The 21,215-nt window shown below is 45.1% G+C and overlaps 1 protein-coding gene across 5 annotated transcripts in view; it reads left to right on the forward strand.

Moving 5' to 3' along the window:
- Positions 1–16,455: 16,455 nt before the first annotated feature.
- Positions 16,456–21,215, forward strand: part of LOC146347679 (flavin-containing monooxygenase 3-like) — a 48,556-nt gene continuing 43,796 nt past the window's right edge. For 2 of the 5 annotated variants that reach the window (XR_014790360.1, XM_084851084.1), the window contains exons 1-2: positions 16,456–16,514; positions 17,549–17,686. Coding sequence is in view for 4 of the 5 variants with exons in the window: in XM_084851084.1 (XP_084707210.1) it covers positions 17,555–17,686 (132 nt within the window). In the remaining variant the exon portion in view is untranslated. Of the gene's footprint in view, positions 16,665–16,761; positions 16,932–17,136; positions 17,200–17,548; positions 17,687–21,215 lie in introns of those variants that run through there. The other 3 variants (XM_084851085.1, XM_084851086.1, XM_084851087.1) reach the window with 3 other exon arrangements.

Here is a 21,215-nt window from a genome sequence, read left to right on the forward strand (position 1 = left end):
TAGGCCAACCATCTTCCTGGTTTATTAGCAAATTAAAAATTTCTTTTACAAAGTTGTTTTTTGTTTTGCATATCCTGGACTGTTAACATCGACAATTGTTGTTGGAGTAATTTAATCTGTCGGAGGACACTTGCCTTTCCCGTTTTTTTCTTTAGGAATTCTTCTTTCTCCTTTATCTGTTTTAGAATATTTTGTACCTTCTCTTCTCTTTTCTTTTTCAGTTGCATGTTTTGTTCTATAAAATAACCTCTCAAATAGGCCTTACTTGCATCCCATACTGTTCGGATATTTGTTCCCTTGTCCAGATTCAATTCAAAAAATTCTCTCAATTTCTTTTTAGTGTCATCCACAATACTTTTATTTTGAAACATCATTTCATTCAATCTCCATCTAAAAGTAGTGCTTCTTTTCACAAATGACATAGATATAGGGTTATGGTCTGAAAATGATCTTGGTAGAACTCATATTTTGCCAATATTTGTAGCAAGCTCTTTAGTTGTCAAAATCATATCAGTCCTTGAAAAAGATTTATGTCTTTCTGAAAAATATGTATATTCTTTTGAGTTTCCATTTTTATCTCTCCATACATCTACTAAAGCCAAATTGTCCATCAATTCAAAGAAACTTTTAGGTAATTTCCCTTGATTACGCTTTATTTTTTTCTCTGATATTCTATCCATTTGAGGTGCAATCATCCCATTCCAATCTCCAATTAAACACCAACTGTCAAAAGTTAGATCCATGAGTTTGGATAAGAGATCCTCATAAAATTCCGCTTTGTGGTCATTAGGTGCATAAACCATTGATACACCATTCAGTGCAATTTTAACTCCCACAAAACGACCTTGTTCATCTGACAACACCAATTCAAATCCCAAATGTGGCTTAATATATAAAACTACTACATTTTTCTTTTTTCGGCTTGCGGTTATAAACTCTTCACCTAATTTTTTATTAATTAAATATTTGGTATCTTCTTTCTTAATATGAGTTTCTTATAAGCATATTATATCTTGTTTCAGTTTTTGTAAATAGTAAAATATTTTCTTTCTCTTTTGAAGAGCATTCACCCCATTAATGTTCCAAGTTAAAAATTTATAATCCATTTTTTAGAAAATATAAGATTAAGGTACTTTCTTCATTTCCATCTTTTGCACCCTGAGTGCTGTCCTCTTCTTGTACATCAGGTTGTAGGTCTGTCCAATCTTTTCCATAAGTTCGAAGGAACTCTCTTGCTTTTTGAACTGAGTTCAACTTAAATCTGTGTTCTCTGTAAGAGAAGGCCACACCTTCTGGGAATTCCCATCTAAACATGATCTTTTTCTGTTTCAGGAATGTTGTTAAAAATGTATAATCTCTCCTTTTCCTCAGAAATCTTCCAGGAATTTCTTTAGGGATGTTAGAGAATTCCACCACAGATCCCAGGGGGGCCGAATTCCAGTGAATTAGGCCCCCAGGAATCCGTGGCGGAACAGAGCAACCCGGCCCACCACCCTGTGAAAGCCCCACAAAATGGAGCCTACCTGGCTGTGGCGGTGGCTTTGGCGGTGGCGGCGGCGGCAGCAGCGGCGGCAGCGGCAGCGGTGGCTCCGGCTGCTGCTGGGCTGCTGCGGACGCAAATGGCATCCTGAGTAGGAGACGCCATTTGCACCCCTATGGTAGCCCATGATACGCTACGTAAATATTTTGGCTTGTTTTCTCAAGGTCATGCAGAAGATAAAGGGAACTGGACAAAAACATAGCTTTCAGCAATATAAATTCAAACATTAAAACCTTCAAACAATGATTTAAAGAAATAGAAAGTTAATTAGACTGTAATACTTCTTTTTTCTTCTTTTGAAAGAACCTCTTGAGCTAAATTCACTTAGTAAAAGTCTGCAACTCCTTGATTTTAATTCAGGTTGGATTTATACAACTGCCATACTTTCGCTTTTTGCTGTGCAAGTGGTGCTTGCTGGTAGTTTAAGTTTCCAAATACTAAGATTGGAGCACACCCTCCTTATATTCTCTTAATTAATTAAGAGTTTCAAAACAGCGTTTCAGTAGGTGTTTATCTCCGGCGACTGACCTTAGTTTTGAGCCCCTTTGCATCCTCCGCAAAGGTAGCTGTTCTTCTAAGATTTCATCTGGATGGTACTGCAGGCTTTCCCTTTATTTTCCGGGGGGGGGGGAGGGAGTTTCTCAACCTTTTCACAGCTGTTTGAAAGAAGTGACCTGCGGAGCCCCGCAAGTCACTGCCAGAATGACATGGCTCCTTACCGGAAGTTCAAACATATTGCACCTATTCTCCAGCATGTCCATTTTCTTCCTATAGGGCTTACATGTTTCCTTTAAAGTTCTGATTTGAATGGACACAGTCCTAAATGGTTTTGGACCTACATAACATCATGACGATCTCCTCCTTTCAAAACCTGGCAGGGCTGCTTCTCATGTTCCATTTTGTTCTCAGGTATAGTTATCAAAATCACATAAGAGGAACACCAATAGAACACCCTCTGCAAACTTTCCTTCTACAGCAATATTTGCCCAAATAAGCCTTTTTTAATCAGCTGTCAACAAGATCCATCTTGATGGTGTTACACCTTGGTCTGACTATTAACTATCTCTCATGTTACCAAGATGTGGCACTTATCTTGATTGTGACATCATACATGACATCAGAATGTTGTGTTTCTATTCAGCCTAGCCTAGGCTCTCTCTATGCCAAGGCTCTCTCTGGCCAGTGAACCTCTGCAACCAGGCTATTATCAGCCTGATTCTCCAGCTCGGGGTGGGGTGGGATCTTCACAACACAACAGTGGCATGAGAAGCATGTTGGAGTATTACCCAGAATTACATGGAATCGGCTTTGGTCCCTCAGGGACACATGAAGCAAGATAAGCGAAATGTAGCACACCTTCAAAATCTGGTTTTCAGTGCTTGAAAGGAACATACTTCTGGTTGGGGTGGGGGGTGTAGAACTGAACATCATCAAACTCAAACTGTCAGGGGCTGCTCAACCAATGAGAGAGGCTTGTTTCCCGCCCCTGTCCAGGCTGTCAGGAGCACCCTAGCTGCCTCTTACCGTCCCCTCCACTAGCCAACTCAAGACACAGATGAAAAGGATTCTTTCCAAGGCTTTATTACTTTTACAACTTAATGACTCTTTCAGATGTTAATCACCAGCGACTAAGCAAGGAACTGCACTGGGGTAGTTAGCAGAGTAGCCTAAGCGCCAGGTAAGGCAGTTGGTCCCTGTTTGAAGGAGGAGGGTGGGAAGACTCTGAACTTATGGGCTATAGAGAGGTCCTCTCTCTTACCCTTGGGTCCTCGGGACGCGACCGTTGTTTTAGCGCCAAGAGAGCAGAGCACCAAGCGAGCAGAGCGCCTCTTCTTGGTGCCCTCCATCTGGCGCCACTCCCTGCGTCTACGCTGAGTGTCCAGCAAGGCCCCATCCACCGCTCTCTCACTGCCAGGGTCACTATCTCTCTCAGGAATGCAGGCAGAAGGAATCCCTCCCTGCCGCTGTTCCTGTGAGAGATGAGCAAGCTCCTCTCCCATGGGTTGTTGCTCTTCCTCAGAATCAGAACTGCTTTGGGGCTCTATGGGCTCAGTTTCCACCCTGACACAGGCTTCCCTCTGCTACTACATTATGAATGGGGAGCAACTAATTTTCCCCATGTGTACAGATTTCCCTGAAGAAACCAAAATCCCCAGTTCCCCAGTACAGCATCTGAAGGCTCCTGAGAGCTCCCTACAGCCTCAGTTTTGCTGTATCCCAGCAATCTGCTGTGGAGTTATTGCTCCCACCCCATTTTTCCTCATGTGTGCACTTTTGCCTATTGCTTCCAACCCCCCTTCCAACCCTCCTTCTCCCTTTCTCCTTCATCCTGCTCGCAATGAGAAGCTCACATAAACCTGAAAGATCATTACTGCGATAACAATAAAGTGAGATAAACTGAAACTACAAAACATCAAATAACCACAACATCACAATAGTGATTTAAGAGAGCAATGGAGAAGCAAAAGAGAGCTTTAGGGCAAGTTACTAGAGTTAGCCTTTAGCCCTTTCACTGCAGGGGAGTGAGATTTATTTCTTACTTCTGAATAAACATGCACAGAATGGGGGGGGGAATATGCTAAAGATTAACAGCAGGCTTGCTAAGGTGTCCCCACTACTGTATAACGGAGACCTGGGTGGGTGATCAGGGAGGAGTCAGTCTCTCCCAGCTCTGCCCACCGGGATACTTGGTTCAGCATCAGGGAAGACCTGGGGGCTGGGGAGGGGGGGTTGCTGTGGTCTATAGGAACTCCATCTCCCTCTGCAGGCTCCCTGTCCATGTGACTACCGGTCTGGAGTGTTTGCACCTTGTGTTGGGCCAGCAAGACAGATTGGGGACTCTGTTGGTGTACCGCTCACCCCACTGCTCAACAGACTCCCTATCTGAGCTGATGGAGGTGGTCTCTGGTGCACTGTTGTAATCCCCCAGACTGTTGGTTCTGGGTGATGTCAACATTCGCGCTGAGGGCAACTTGTCTGAGGCAGCTCAGGATTTCATGGCCTCCATGACGACCGTGGGACTGTCCCAACATGTCATTGGCCCAACACATGTAGTGGGGCATACTCTAGACTTGGTTTTTGCAAGTAGACATGGAGATGGTGGTCTGAAGGAGGAGGACTTTGCATCAGTCCCCTTGTCATGGTCAGATCATTACCTGCTGAGGTTTAGACCTACAGCAGCTTTTCCCCTCTGGAGAGGGTGGGGGACCTATTAAGATAGTCTGCCTGTGGAGGCTAATGGATCTGGATGGTTTCCAGAGGACTCTGGGGAGGTTTCCGGCTGATATGGTGGGCTCTCTTGTCGAAACCCTGGTTGATCTGTGGAATGCAGAAATGACCCGGGCGGTTGACATGATTGCTCCTAAGCACCCTCTCCTGAGTAGAGCTCGAACTGCTCCATGGCATACCCCAGAGCTGAGAGTGATGAAACAAAATAGGAGACAGCTTGTGTACAGATGGAGAAGAACTCCTAGTGGATGCAATCGAATACTGGTATGTGCCTATGCTGAAGTATATTCAGGGGCAGCGAGGGTGGCAAAAAACATCATCTTGCTGCCTCTGTTGCATCTTCCATCTGCCGCCCAGTGGAATTTTTCAGGGTTGTCCGGGGGCTATTACATGCCGGCCCTAAGGACAAGGTAGATCCCTGCTAGGCACTTCCAGGATAAGATCTCTTGCATCCGCAGGGACTTAGACTCCAGTGTTATAGCAGGTGAATCTGTTGAGGTATCCAGAGCACAGCCTTGTCCTGTTCTCCTGGAGGAGTTTCAGTTGGTACAGCTCGAGGACGTGGACAAGGTGCTTGGACAGGTTCGTGTAACCACTTCCATACTGGATCCTTGCCCCTCTTGGCTGATAAAAACTGGCAGGGAGGAACAGCTGGCTGGGCCAGGGAGGTGATTGATGCCTCTCTGAGAGAGGTGGTGGTCCCGGGCTGTTTCAAAGAGGCAGTAGTGAGACCACTCCTAAAGAAACCCTCCCTGGACCCAGAAAATCGTAGTAAATTTAGGCCAGTGGCAAATGTTCCTTTCCTGGGCAAAGTTCTTCAGCGGGTGGTTGCCAACCAGCTCCAGACACGCTTGGATGAGACCCATTATCTAGATCCAATTCAGTCGGGGTTCAGGCCAGGTTTTGGCACAGAAACAGCCTTGGTCGCCCTGTATGATGACCTATGTTGGGAGAGAGACAGCGGGAGCATAACCTTGTTGATTCTCCTTGATCTCTCAGTGGCTTTTGATACCATCGACCATGGTATCCTTCTGGGACGATTGTCTGAGCTGGGAGTGGGAGGCATTGCATTGCAGTGGTTTCGCTCCTACTTGGATGGTCAGCTCCAGAAGGTGGTGCTTGGGGAATATTGCTCGGCCCCGTGGATTCTCCAGTATGGAGTGCCACAGGAGTCAGTTCTGTCCTCCATGCTATTTAACATCTACATGAAACCGTTGAGTGCAGCCATGCGGAGTTTGGGGGCACATTGTCATCAGTATGCTGATGACACACAGCTCTATTTCTCCTTTTCATCTTCTTCAGGTGAGGCTGTGGATGTGCGAAGTCAATGCCTGGCTGCAACAGTGGACTGGATGAGGGCTAATAAACTGAAACTCAATCCAGACAAGACTGAGATGCTGTTGGCGGGTGTCTTTTCTGACTGGATGGAGGATGCTCAACCTGTTCTGGATGGGGTTGCACTCCCCCTGAAGGAGCAGGTTCATAGCTTGGGGGTTCTCCTTGAGCCATCTTTGTCACTTGAGGCTCAGGTGGCCTCAGTGGCACTGAGTGCCTTCTATCAACTTCTGTTGTTGGCCCAGCTATGCCCCTATCTAGACAGGGATAACCTGGCTTCAGTTGTCTATGCTCTGGTAATCTCCAAGTTAGATTACTGCAATGCACTCTACTTGGGGCTGCCTTTGAAGATGGTACAGAAACCGAAATGCAGCAGCCAGATTGTTAATGGGGACCAGAAGGTCCGAACGTATAAGATCAACTCTGGCCCACTTGCACTGGCTACCTGTATGCTTCCGAGCCCAATTCAAGCTGCTGGTTTTAACCTATAAAGCCTTACACGGCTTGGGACCACAATACCTGACAGAGCGCCTCTCCCGACACGAACCTAAGGCCCTCGTCTGGCTGCCTACACCAAGGGAAGCTCGGAAGACAGCAACAAGGGAGAGGGCCTTTTTGGTGGTGGCCCCCAAATTATGGACTGATCTCCCGATGAGGCCTGCCTGGCACAAACATTGTTATCTTTTCGGCACCAGGTTAAGACCTTTCTGTTATCCCAGGCATTCAACAGTATATGATAAGTGTTTAATTGATCCTGGAATGTCTTATGGCTATGGTTGTTTGTTTTTGAGATTGTTTGTTTGAAGTTGTTTTAGATATATGTTTCTTTTGTGTACATTGTCTGTTCATGTGTTTTTTTTGTAAATGGTTTTTAATCCCTGCATATTGTATTTTTATTGTTTTTAAACTTTGTAAACTGCCCAGAGAGCTCTGGCTATTGGGCGGTATAGAAATGTAATAAATAATAATACCGAGTTAATATGAGGGGTTCCTGCTGCACTTCTGGGGATTTTCTCAATGGGAAAAACTACTTCCATTGGGAAACAGGAGGGAATGGGGTGTCTCACCCTCTTGACCATGTCACTGCTAGGTCTCAGAGGCCCAGGATTTAATGCAGGGGGGACATGGCACACTGTGGTAAACCCACCCAGGAGCCTCTTTCAGTAAAAAAGTCGGACTAAAAGGAGTTTCAGAAAATGCGGCTTTTCAAGAGGGCAGCTGCTGGTTAGCAGCAGATTTGTGATGACATCATCTGTCACAAAGGAATTCAGACTGCTCTACCTTCGCAGTAAATTGCTTGTGAAGACAGCCCCCAAATTTGATGTTTGATCTCATAACCTAGGTCCAGGCATTTGGGGGAGACGGGACCTGAAAGCTTGCTTTCAGTATTAAAAACAAACCTAAAACACCCATTGTCACCAGTTACCTCACTTGTGGGTATTAATGTTCAAGTGTGAGTCAATTTTTACAAAGAGGATCAACAGTGTAATATTGCTTGTCTTCAAACAACTTGATCTCCTGATCTGAAGATTTCTCAAGTCTTTTATTTTAAGGGAATGTCCCCTGTAACATGAAAGTCCATTTGGTCATAAAACATATTTCCTATGGAGTTTAATCTGAGATGAGTGTTTAATCTTAGATTCAACTGCAGAGTTTTATGTAACCTCTTCTATGCAGCATTTAAAGACCTTTATCTAAATCCCCAACTGAAACAAAGATAATGTGCATGTAAATGCATTTGCCCCATCCGTCCTTTTTGCACCTGCCTACACCTGCCCCCTGCATTGTCTCCTCCGCCCACTCTACCCTGTCCAAATTTAGACTGAAGGGTCTTTGGGGCAAGGACCTGCCTTTGCCTTATGTGAATCAATAAAAAGCCTATGTACATTGACAGGGCTATATAAATCACTGTCTCCATCACCCATAGGCTTCTCTATGTTTGATGCAAATGAGAACAGACAATAGAGAACTGTGAGAAATCCATCCATACAATATATTTTAAGAACTCCCCACTTAACTCAGGTGTTCTTTTCAAGACTACTGGAGTGGTAGAAGTTGAGGGAGAATTCTGTGGTGGAATGCCAAAGTTAATGAAAAGTCTGTAAGAAGGAACTGGTCAGGTGGCTGGCTGGAACACAAATCATCAGCACGGATCTGAGTGTTCTAATGAAGCAATGCTGATTTAAGCAAATGGAATGTTCTCAAATTCAGGAGGGCTCTTATTGGTTTTGTATGCGTTCCAACTGTACAAAATGTTAGCGATAGAGGCATGGGCTGTGCTTAAAAATGAGAGGTCTATATAGAAGCCACGCTATATGCCCTGAAATCTCTCCCCGTCTTTTCTTAATTGTAAGGGGTAGAGGACAGGCTGCAGTTGCTCAGCTGTGAGGGAAAGGCACTCTGCACATGCTTAGGGATAGTTTATTATTACTTCACATATTCCATGACTCAGCCCTGGTTGGGGAGTCCAGTGGGAGTGGGAATGAATTTTCTGAGGGGAGCTTGCCTGTGGCAAAGAAGTAAAGTTTTCCAAAAAAGTAACCTGCTGGAAGGGAGATGAAGGAGAAGTCCTGGAGTAGACTTTTGTGCAGCAGGGAATGGGTTCAGGCCTGCATGGGAACCATGACATTTTCTCTGGAAATTATCAGTTAATTGTTGCAATTTATCCAAATGATGATATTTTTAATTTATTCCATTCTGTTACTTATTTTTTCCCCTTCATGGATCACTGCCTTGTTGTGGCGAAGGGGCTTGCGTAACTCAGTGAAGCCATAAGCTATGCCGTGCAGGGCCACCCAAGACGGACAGGTCATGGCAGAGAGTTCTGACAAAATGTGGTCCACTGGAGAAGGAAATGGCAACCCACTCCAGTATTCTTGCCAAGAAAACCCCATGGAACGTATCACAAGGCTAAAAGAGATGACGCCGGAAGATGAGCCCCTCAGGTCCGAAGGTGTCCAATATACTACTGGGAAGAGCATACAGGAAAGATCTGAATGTCCCTGTCCCTGATAGCCATGATAGTGCGGTCACTGAACTTGAGCCAGACATCCTCGAGAGTGATGTCAAGTGGGCCTTAGGAAGCATTACTAACAACAAAGCTAGCGGAGATGACAGTATTCCAGCTGAGCTATTTAAAATCCTAAAAGATGATGCTGTTCAAGTGCTGCACTCAGTATGCCAACAAATCTGGAACACTCAACAGTGGCCACAAGACTGGAAAAGGTCAGTTTACATTCCAATTCCAAAGAAGGGCAATGCCAAAGAGTGTTCAAACTATCATACAGTTGTGCTCATTTCACATGCTAGCAAGGTTATGCTCAAAATCCTACAAGCTAGTCTTCAGCAGTATGTGAACCAAGAACTACCGGAAGTAGAAGCTGGGTTTCGAAGAGGCAGAGGAACTAGAGATCAAATCGCTAACGTTCGCTGGATCATGGAGAAAGCAAGAGAATTCCAGAAAAACGTCTATTTCTGCTTCATTGACTACGCTAAAGCCTTTGATTGTGTGGATCACAACAAACTGTGGCAAATTCTGAAAGAGATGGGAGTACCAGACCACCTTACCTGTCTCCTCAGAAACCTGTACAAGGGTCAAGAAGCAACAGTAAGAACCAGACATGGAACAACCGATTGGTTCAAAATTGGGAAAGGAGTACGACAGGGCTGCATATAGGGATGTACGAAAATCACTTACCTTTTGGGGATTATGCTGATGGTGCAGGGGGAGGCGTTCAGTCCCTCTCCCCAGAATCCTCACTGGCAGGGAGGCGCTCCGTTCCTCCCCCCCGGAATCCTGGCCGGCCAGCTGTGCTCCGCAGCGATTCTGCGGAGCCGCCAGCTAGCTCCGCCAGCTAGCTCCGCCAGCTAGCTCCGCCAGCAGCCGGACATCTGGCTGCTGGCTAGCAGGGACGCAAATGGCGGCGGCCATAGCCACCGCCGTTTGTGTCCCTGCAGTCAGCTGTGATAGGCTACGTAAATGTTTACGTAGCCTATCACAGCTGATTAAAAAAAAACAAAAAACGCACGTATGCAAATGGCGGCGCCCATGGGCGCCGCCATTTGTGTTCCTTATTTTGGCACGTCTTAGTCTACGTAAACATTTACGTAGACTAAGACGGCGAAAATAAGGGGAACGCAAATAGCATAGTCTATGTGTACGCGCGTTTGTTTGTTTTTTAAGTCAGCCGTGATAGGCTACATAAATCTTTACGTAGCCTATCATGGTGTTTTTTTAAAATCTAGCCATGATAGGCTACGTAAATCTTTACGTAGCCTATCACGTTTTTGTTTTGTTTTTTACCTGGAAATGGCGGCGGCAGCAGCCGGTTGGAAGACCAGCCGCCGCAGCCGCCGCCACCGAACTGCCGCCGCAGCCGCCGGAGCTGCCGCCGGAGCCACCGCCACCAGGAAGATCCGCCTAAGGTAAGTCCCGTCCCGGAGGGGGCGGGGGGGCAGGGGGCCGTTCCACCACCGATTTCAGGGGGCCGAATGCGCTGCCATTCGGCCTCCCCGAGATCTGTGGCGGAACTTTTGTACATCCCTAGAGCCTGCATATTGTCGCCCTGCTTATTTAATTTATATGCAGAGTACATCGTGAGAAATGCCGGGTTGGATAAATCACAGGTTGGAATTAAGATTGCCAGGAGAATTATCAACAACCTCAGATACGCAGACGATACCACCCTAATGGCAGAAAGCGAAGAGGATCTCAACAGCCTCTTGTTGAGGGTGAAAGTGGAGAGTACAAAAGCTGGTTTGAAACCCAACATTAAAAAACTAAGATCATGGCATTTGGCCCCATCACTTCCTGGCATATAGAAGGGGAAGAAATGGAAGCAGTGACAGATTTTATTTTCTTGGGCTCCAAGATCACCACAGTCAGTGACTGTAGCCAAGAAATTAAAAGACGCTTGCTCCTTGGGAGGAAAGCTATGGCAAACCTAGACAGCATAGTAAGAAGCAGAGACATCACTTTGCCGACAAAGGTCCGTCTAATCAAAGCTATGGTTTTCCCAATAGTAATGTATGGCTGTGAGAGCTGGACTGTAAGGAAGGCTGAGTGCCGAAGAACTGATGCTTTCAAACTGTGGTGCTGGAGAAGGCTCTTACGAGTCCCTTGGACTGCAAGAAGGTCAAATCAGTCAATCCTAAAGGAAATCAATCCTGACTGTTCATTGGAAGGACAGATACTGAAGCTGAAGCTCCAATATTTTGGCCACCTAATGCGAAGAGAAAACTCACTAGAAAAGACCCGGATGCCGGGAAAGATTGAAGGCAAAAGGAGAAGGGGACGGCAGAGGATGAGATGGCTAGATAGCATCACCGATGCAATGAATATGAACTTGAGCACACTCCGGGAGAGAGTGGAGGACAGGAAGGCCTGGCGTGCTATGGTCCATGGGGTCACAAAGAGTCGGACATGAGTTAATGACTGAACAACAACAAAATTACTTATTTTTGATGTTTCCCCAAAGAGCAATATAATTCAGTTCCAATAGATTATTAAGATCTGCTTTTAAATAAACGCCTACACATGTAATTGGTTCCTCTGTCCATTTCAGTTCATGGTGCTTTTATAATTTCTCTATATTATTTGCTTTTCTAGTAAACGAATTCCCATAAGGCGCTCCGTTCCTCCCCCCCCCCCGGAATCCTGGCCGGCCGGCTGTGCTCCGCAGCGATTCTGCTATAGCTGCCGCCGTTTGCGTCCCTGCAGTCAGCCGTGATAGGCTACGTAAATGTTTACATAGCCTATTATGGCTGATTAAAAAAAAAAAAAAGCGCGTATGCAAATGGTGGCGCCCGTGGGCGCCACCATTTGCCTTCCTTATTTTGGCACATCTTAGTCTATGTAAACATTTACGTAGACTAAGACGGCGAAAATAAGGGGAACGCAAATAGCATAGCGTCTATGCGTACGCACGTTTGTTTGTTTTTTAAGTCAGCCGTGATAGGCTACGTAAAGATTTACGTAGCCTATCATGGTGTTTTTTTTAAAATCTAGCCATGATAGGCTATGTAAATCTTTACGTAGCCTATCACTTTTTTTGTTTTTTGTTCTTTTTAAACCTGGAAATGGCGGCGGCGGCAGCCGGTCGGAAGACTGGCCGCTGCAGCCACCGCTGCCAAACCGCCGCTGCTGCCGGAGCTGCCGCCAGGAAGATCCACCCCAGATAAGCCCAGACCCGGGGGGGGGGTGGCGGGCCGTTCTGCCACCGATTTCGGGGGGCCGAATGCGCTGGCATTTGGCCTCCCCGAGATCCGTGGCGGAACTTTCGTACATCCCTAGGGTTGCTGCAAATTGGTGATAGTGTCATTGGTCACGAATGACCCTGACGTGCTGTCGCTCCACACTAAATCGGCCATGTAGATTGGGCCGAGGTCAGTCAACTGCCAGCTCAGACTTCATCAGTGCATATGTGAAGTTAGGGTCTTTGCCCCAATGTCCATCACTTCTTGCAATGTTTAAACCAGGTATCATTCCTCAGGGGACAAAGTACGGCCCAAAAGGTAAGGTAATATTTCTGCCTTGAATGAGTGCCTCAGAAAACCAAACCAGAATCAGGAGACGCCCAATTAAGCCAGAATAAATCTAATTGTTGGAAATGGTTAAAGCAGATCATACCCTGCAAGATATAATCTAAACTGTGTACTTACAGAACTAAAACTTCATACATACACAGTTTAGATTATATCTTGCAAGGTATGTGCTTTAACCATCAATTACAGAACTAAAATTTGTCAATGTTTTGAGAACTAGGGATTATATTTATTGATTTGCTTATTTATCATTAAATTCAATATTCTGAGTGTAGAATAATCTGGAATTTGGGGAGAAACAAGTAGGGCAGGTAGAGTAAGGATGGGTAATTCAGGCTCAACTGCACTGTGTGTGGGCAAGATGGAGCATGTATGAGAGAGGGGTAGCTATCCATGTAAGGCACAGAGATTGTACCTCTCAACACCAGAGCCTTTTTGTATTCACAAACCTCTGGGAGGTTCTCCTGTGCAAGTGAATGGGAGCTGTGCAAGAGCATCACCATTTCTTTTTGTGCTTATTTTCCATTTTTCTGTGGAGGATGTTTTTAAGTGTAGAGAGACACAACCTTATTCCCCCTCCCTCATGTCTGCTTTGTAAAATATTTTTCTTAATTTATGAATGGCTGCTAGATAAACCTGAACCATTGTTGTAAGGAAGGAAATTCTTGTCCAGAATCTTTTGTTTGCTTTTTTTATTTTTTAGGATTCACTCCTGGTCCAGGAAGTCCTCCCCATGTCTTTTCCCACAGCTGGGTGGGTGGTATAAAAGCAGTTGGGGTGTAATTTTCAGTTTGAAAATGGCAAAAAGAGAAAAGGTTAGTTAATATGAAGCCCATTTCTCTCTGCACCAGTTTTTCTCTTCAAATGGTAGTTTGAATGCTACATTGTATGAAAGGGGGGGTGGGAATGTCTCTAAAAAGAACATGTAGTTCCACTCTGAGCTATGGCTCCAATGTGAGCCGTGAAATTGATTACTGACATACAGTGGTATTTATTTAGTATTGGACAGTCCTGAGAGCTGATATGCAATGGTGTAACCGCAGTGATTTTCAAACTTCTACCTCCAGGGAACACTTTCCATACTAATTTGTCTCCTAAAGAAACCCTACACCCCTGTCATGGACCCCCTGCACACTGCAGAGGATCCCAGAAGATGTTCAAGGGTCGTACTCAGTTCACATGTGACACTAGTAGTGAGATCCACTAGTGTCCCTAATATTAGTGAGATTCACGGTGTGACATGCCTAATATTCCCTTGTCGTGACTGCTCATAACAGAGGCATACCATCAGTAGCGGGCAAGCTGTCTTTTAAGGCACAATGTCTGCCATTACTGATCTTCTCCCTGGTGTTATTCCCAACATTTGTATTTTGTAGTTCAGAAATATGAACTTCTGGGATCTGTAATGCTGACCTCAAATACAAGGCAACTATTTTGGCCTTGAAAGTTCTCCAGCTCACTTCATTCCTGCAAACCATCTACTCACCCCTTCCTTGCAGATGTCAGCAGTGATGGGAAAACCGCCCAGCTCTATTCCTCTGTGACATTTGAATCAGGAGAACCCATGCACATTCTGAACCAGTGCCTGGATGCAGTTATGGCTTGGATGAGGGCCAAGAAACTGAAATGGAATCCTGATAAAACAGAGACCCTATGGGTTGGCAGTTCCCAGGTCTGGGAATTGGGGTATTTGCCTGTTCGGGATGGGGTTGCACTCCCTCTGAACTAGTAGGTACATAGTTTGGGAGAGTCTTTGTCACTGGAGGATAGGTGGCCTCAGTGGTCTGGAGATGCCATTACCAATTTCGGCTGGTATGCCAATTCTGCCCGTTCCTGGACAGGGATAGCCTAGCCACAGTGATCCATGCACTGTTAACCTCACAATTGGACTACTGCAATGTGCTCTATGAGGGGCTGCCCTTGTCCATGGTTCAGAATCTGCAGCTAGTGCATAATGCAGCACTGGGACACCCAGCTGTTATCACATAACAGCTGTATTAAAAGAACTACACTGGCTGCCTATTAGCTACTGAGCCACGTACAAGGTTAGGTTAATGTCATATAAAGCCCTAAACAACCTGGGACCAGGATACTTTGTAGACCGCCTTCCCTTATATATACCCAGACGACATTTAAGAACTTCAGAGGAAGTCTTGCTGGTCATTACAAAACAAATGGAATGTCGCCATGAAGAACCTCGATGGCAGGGCCTTCTCTGTAGAGGCACCCACCCCTTGGAAAACCCTCCCTTGTGCAGTTCAGGAGACAGAAAATGTGACATCGTTTAAATGCCTCCTGAAAACACACCTTTTCATACAGGCTTTCCCTGGGCTGTAACTGCTGCTGGGTTTTATTTTGGTAACTTTTAAAAGTTTTATATTATGTCTTGTTAAGTTGTATTTTATGGTTTTAATTGTGAACTGTCCAAAGAGCCTCAGCTATTGGGCAATATAAGAACATACATACATACATACATACATAAATCTACACTCCCTAAGTGCACTTGGTAACATCAAGCCAGGTGTCCAGTGCGAAGAAGAGACAGGGAATAGAGTTTGTCTCCGTCTTACCACGATGGTTGCTGAAGCAGCAAGCTGGGTAAGCTTGCTGGGGATCCAGAACTAGGTAGGTGGGTAGATAGCTGGTGGCAGTCTGGTTTTGCCAGACCTGAGGAACTGCTGGATCCTACATGCTAAAGAGCAGCCATGATGAAATAAGATGGATGACAACAGTGGCAAAGCTCAGCTCTGTGCAGGCTGCTTGGAAATTGTGCTGAATCAAGTGTGACCTTGGCATCTGGACTGATCATTGCAAAGAAAACTGTGTACCTATCAAGGTGCCAAAGCAACAGGCATAACTGCAGCTGATGAAATACTTGGGCTCTTTTGAAAGAAGATACTGATATGGAATGTACTTACAAAGCAATGGAAAGACAATGAAAGAAGCACTGGTGACATCTCCCCTAGAAAGGTTATAGGCTATGTAAGAGGGAATCATCTACACCTCCACTTAAGTGCCCCATTATCAAATTGACCTAAATGATGAAAAATGATATGGTCCCATCTCTGATCAATATAGAAAAGGCTATTCAGGAGCAAGAGGCTACACATCCTCACTTCACCTAAGTGTGTTTCTATTTTTTCTCCTTGTTGTTCTACCTCCCCTTTCTCCCTCCCTTTTCTCTTTCTTTCTTTCTTTCTTTCTTTCTGTTGTTTTGGCTCTCTCAATTTGATTATGCTCTACACTTGTGATGACCGTGTTTTTTAGCAAATAGATTTGACTGGTAAGGAGTGAGCACAGGAGCCAGCACATTCCTTTTCACCCAGCTCCTCCTGCTTTCTCAATTCTGGGGTCAGAAGCAGCCTGCTGAAGCAAGAGGATTAGCAAACAACTTGGCCGAACATGTTGCCTGTGATGCCCTTTCACCCCCTCCGCCCCCTTCTCTGCCCATCTTTTAACTAATCAATTGCATTCATGATCTACAGTGGAACCAGCTGGTGAGTCCTGAACCAAAATAAAAACTGTACCTCACTTGCTCCAAAGCAGTTTTATTAACTTTGATAGATCTTCTCTGGAGCAGCTGCAAGTCAGCAGCTTGATGTTCAAACGCACAAAAGCATGCAGTCCTAAGTCAGCTATCCAGTCAGAATTTCCCCACGGGTTGCAGATAATCAGACAGGAGGCCACCACCAGCCCAGAGGCTGTATGTTGTGCAGAGCAGCCCAGCTTTAAGGGAAACTCCTCCTCCGTTTCCAAGGTCATCCTCCAAAGCTATTGGGGATATGCTTTTGCCCTCTCTTGCTGATTCCACTGCCATGCTATACGGGACCTGGTGAGGCTGGGAGAAGAGCTGCACCACACAGGAAAAGTAAGACAGTTGTCATAGGCAGGCACATGGGTAATATGAGGGAATGAATAAGAACACTTATTCCCGGAATCGTTGTTGTGCCTCTGTCTGTCAAATCCTTTTATTCCGTGTTCCTCATAACAGCCTACAGCTGTAGGAAAGAGTAAGAAGGTGTGTAAGTAGCTGTCATGTGGTCATGTAAATGCTCATATTTCAATGCCATTTAGCAACAGGGGCTTCTGTGGGCCCATGCCAGCTCCAGACCTTCAGTAGGGCTGTACTAGCTATAATGCTAAAGCTGCTGCAGCGTGCAAACCCTGCTCTGCTGTGGCATCCTTTCCTCGGCACTTGCTGAGTTGCACCTGCCTGCGTTCTTGGACTCTTCCGCTGGCTGGAATCTAGGGGCCCTGTGCCCATCAGTGGGAAACCAGCATCTTGGTAGCCTAGCTAGCCTGAGGAACAGACAACTGCTTGCACTTGAGCAAACTATGCAGTCAGGACAGGATACATGAGAGAAGGGGATGCTTTGTGTGTCTGTTGTTGTGTGAGGGGGCATGCTTCATGGGAAGGGCATGCTTCATGGGAAGGGCATGCTTCATGGCTCTGAGCTTTGTCAGGCTCCTTAACATTATTCAGCATAGGAGCCCTAGGTCCTTTAACCGTAGCACAATATCTGGCAAAGCTCCTGGGAGCTCTTTGGAGAAGAGTAACAATATACATTTCTTTTCTTTCTCTTCTTCTTCATCTCCTCATTTTATCCTTTTCCATTTTTTACTAATATCCATTAATTATATTTATTTAATGATTTACGTTTATTAGTTTCCAAGGATTTCAGGTAGTCCTTCAGGTTTGGGGACAGAGAGAGTGGTAGTGGGTGGTTTATGAGAGGTCAACAACACCCCATACTGGTGGACAGAGGGGTGACAAGGGACTTACTACAGAACTTATTACAGAAATATCTGCTGTGTTCTATTGTACCATGTATAAACTAAATTAAAATAGTTAAAAATAAAACTAGCTTTGAGGACATTTCCGTACAATTCTCCCTGTCCTAGGTAACCATGGTACAAAAAGTAGCAATTATTGGAGCTGGAGTGAGTGGACTGGCATCTATCAAATGCTGCCTGGATGAAGGACTGGAACCAACCTGCTTTGAGAAGAGTGATGACATTGGTGGACTATGGCGGTTCACAGTGAGTGTGAAATTCAGGGACAAATGTCTTATCTGTCTAATGACAGTCCTGTACCTGTTACTTGTATATATTGTGTCTCACTTTATGGCTAGAGCATATAATCCCACCCTCTTTGGCTGGTGGAATCTGAGTTTCTGTAATTTGGTATTGGATCTTATCTTAATATATATTGGGTTTATGATCATGTTGCTAGAGATTTTGACTTGTAAGACATATAGAAAAAGTACAGGAACATTGTTTAATTGTAAAGATGTGCCAACTAAATATATGTATGTATTTATTTATCAAATGTATGAGTCACCTTTCTAACTCCTTTTACTTAAAATGTGCTTGGCTTCCAAGAACTGTAATGAGTTCTGAGAGTTTGGGAACATCATGGAAGAAGCTTGTTAGAGCTGCTTCCTCTCTACCATATTATGAGATGTTATAGCATAATGCTGTTTTCATTGGGCATCTCTTGGAAGGTATGAAAGGGGGAAGAGAATTGCATTCTTCTGGAAACACAGGAGACATGAGCAGCAGTTCAACAGCCAGCCAGTTTGTCTTAGTTGGAAACAGCCCAATCAAGACGTATATCATACTTAACCAATCGAGTGTCAAATGAGAACAGTCAATATGTTCAGGGAATCTCATAGCATTGCCGGTGTGTTCGTTGCCCTCAAGAACTGGGCTGTTACAAGCTCCAGTTAACCTTCATTGCTACTAAGTATGCTTGTGTGGTTTTAAGGCATCGTCCGGGGAGACTGAAAATAGATAACAGATTTTGAGAGAGTTGAGAGAGGCATTGCTTCTCATGATGTCCAAACATATTGCTTTTGGCCCACTGTCAACCCCAGTCAAACACGTTTTGCAAGTATTTGAAACATTACAAAAGCCTACAAAATCTGTTTAGCGGAAAGGCATAAACAGAATCAGTGTTTACACTCCAAGAAGCAACCCCTCTTTCAAACTGTCTTCAGCTTTCTCAAAAGAACTGTTGCCTCTGTCCAGTAACTGTAATATACCTGGTTCTCACTGTGTCTGGGCAGCGCTACTACAGGTGGAAGATCACATAACTGAATGCTTCTCTGTACATAAAATACCCTGACATGCATATAGAACAGCAGGCTTTCTTCACAAGGAGCTTTTATCCTGGGATTGAGATTGCTTCCTCCAAGTTTGCAGGCTCGATATATGATACCATGTCCCTCCAGGGCGTCTTCTGCACTAAATGCCCTTTGTTCCATTTTTAAAGAGATCGCAGATAAAGAGCTATCAAATTACCCCGTTGTGTTCTGCTTGAGTTCCCTCTGTGAAAAGAGGAAAAGCGGCAAGAAGAGGAGCGAGATCAATGGAAGACTCAAATACGGGGAGAAGGAGGGGGGAAAGGAGAGGGGGGAAAGGGAGTGGGTAAAAAAGGAACTCGTGATCCTGCATTTAAAATGGAAGCAGAAAGCCCCGTTTTAAATGCAAGATTTTAGGCTGGTGTAGAGATGCCCCTAGTATGTCAGCGGGAAAACTGGGTGAGAACTGTTCTCCCTGACAGCTAGTTTTCAATGTGAATGGACTTTGATCTTTCAAGAAGCATCTCCTTGTGGAGGATAAGGCCCTGTGGAGGATAATATTGTCAATGGCCAGTAGTCATGGAGACTATATGCTGCCTCTGGTATTAGAAGCAGTAGGCCTCTGTATATCAGTTGCTGGGGAATACAAGCAGGGAGGTACTCTTGCAGTTACATCCTATGTGGGAGTTTTCTGTGGGCAACTGGTTGGCCACTGTGTGAACAGAATGCTGGACTAGATAGGCCTCTGGTCTTATCTTCTTATGTTTCTGTTCAGTTATGTGAGCCCCAACCTGACATCTGAAGTAGTACAGGGTCAGACACAGGTTTATCACCTCAAGGCAAACTAGGCCAATGTCATTCTAATGTAAAGGTTCGTGTAAACAACAACTTTGAGCAGCAGAATTTCAGGAGCCGTTTTTTTAAAATGTTATGCTTATCCATTTCAAAGGCATATTACATATGGTGAGATAAACAAAGACTGTAAAAGTTTTTGTTTATCTCACCATATTGAGTGAGGCATATTGAGTGCCTTTGAAATGGATAAGCATAACATTTTAAAAACCGCTCCTGAAATACCAACCAGCTGCCCACAGAAAACTCCCGCATAGGATGTAACTGCATTTGGCCCTTCAGGTCCTCAGTCCGTGTGAAAGGATATGTATAGGTTAGGTATTATGATGTGTTAAGCTGCTTTCTCTCTAGTCCACAGAATTGTTTCAATTGTGAAATAAAAGTACTAGCCCAAAGTATTAGCCATTGTCAGAGGAAGGATACTCAGATAGAAGGCTATCGAAACGGCTTAGCCGCAACAGATTCCGATAAAAAAAGTTTGTCAGCATTCACAAAATGGATTTCCCTGTGCACTCGTGCCCCAAAGCTTAGGATCTATTTGGACTGTAACAAGGTGTTCACCATGTGTAGTCAATGTGTGGAGGGGCAGCGGCACTGTGCCTGCTGCTCCTGGCCCCACCATCCATGTGTCGAGGCTCACCTTGCCAATGTTCCTCTCGGTGTGTGGCTGTTGGGCGGGGCCCAGGGGCCTGGTTTCACTCCCCTCCCGCATGCTGGCTATACGACTTCTTCGAGCATGCCTTGGGCCTTGATCCACCAGGACCTTCTGCTGCACAGGCCACTTTGAAATGAATTGGAGCTGAACAAGAGGGGCTCGTGCAGCAAGAAGGCCTGATGGATGGTGCCCTGTTTGGATTTCAGTTAGCATTGTCCTTGGTGCCAGAGTGTGTATATGAATAATCAGCTGAGAACTGGATGCCATAACCATTGTGGTTGGTGAAATTCAGCTGGGAGAAAATGGGTACTGTACTGGTTTGGATAGTCAATAATCCTTAAAAGTGAGCAGGGTACCAAATGGACTCAGATCTGTTCATGAGGCCTCTGCTCAAAGAATCAGCACTGGAGAGATGCTCATTTCCTAGCCAAATATAGGCTGGCCTCTTACCTTTCTTTTTCGGAAGTGAGTGAGTGGTTGCTTTATGGACGCTCAGGCATCTTTGGATAACTTATGACTTTCCACTTTCCGTAGACTGTGGCTATGGCTTTGTTGATTTCCACTTAGATACTAATAGGAGCTCCCTTTGACACTGTTGATCAGTAACATTTTCACTGAATGACTGGCAGGCATTCACAAAACTGTTCTTGAGCCATTCTGCTCAGGCTCCCCCTTACAAAGCTCTGCAGGGATCTGTCTTGTCTCCACACCTGCTCAATTTGTGAGGTCGCTGAAAGAGATTTTACAGAGGTATGGTGCAAGATGTCTTATCTATATAGATGGCTCCAGATTGCCCATGCAAGGGAGCTGAGCTATAGTCCTCAGGGGATGAAAAGTATCAAAAAGTAAGCATTGCTATTTCTTCATTATGCCATTTGAATAACCTGCCAGATCGATGCCAGGTTCTGCCATTACAAAATCTGTGGAATATTGGGAAGTGTGGAGTCCTGTTAGGGGTGGGTTGCCAGGTCTGAAAGGG

This window comes from Heloderma suspectum, chromosome 4, assembly GCF_057233095.1.
Source record: "Heloderma suspectum isolate Gila_16-S chromosome 4, 16-S_ref, whole genome shotgun sequence".
Lineage (NCBI taxonomy): Eukaryota > Metazoa > Chordata > Lepidosauria > Squamata > Helodermatidae > Heloderma > Heloderma suspectum.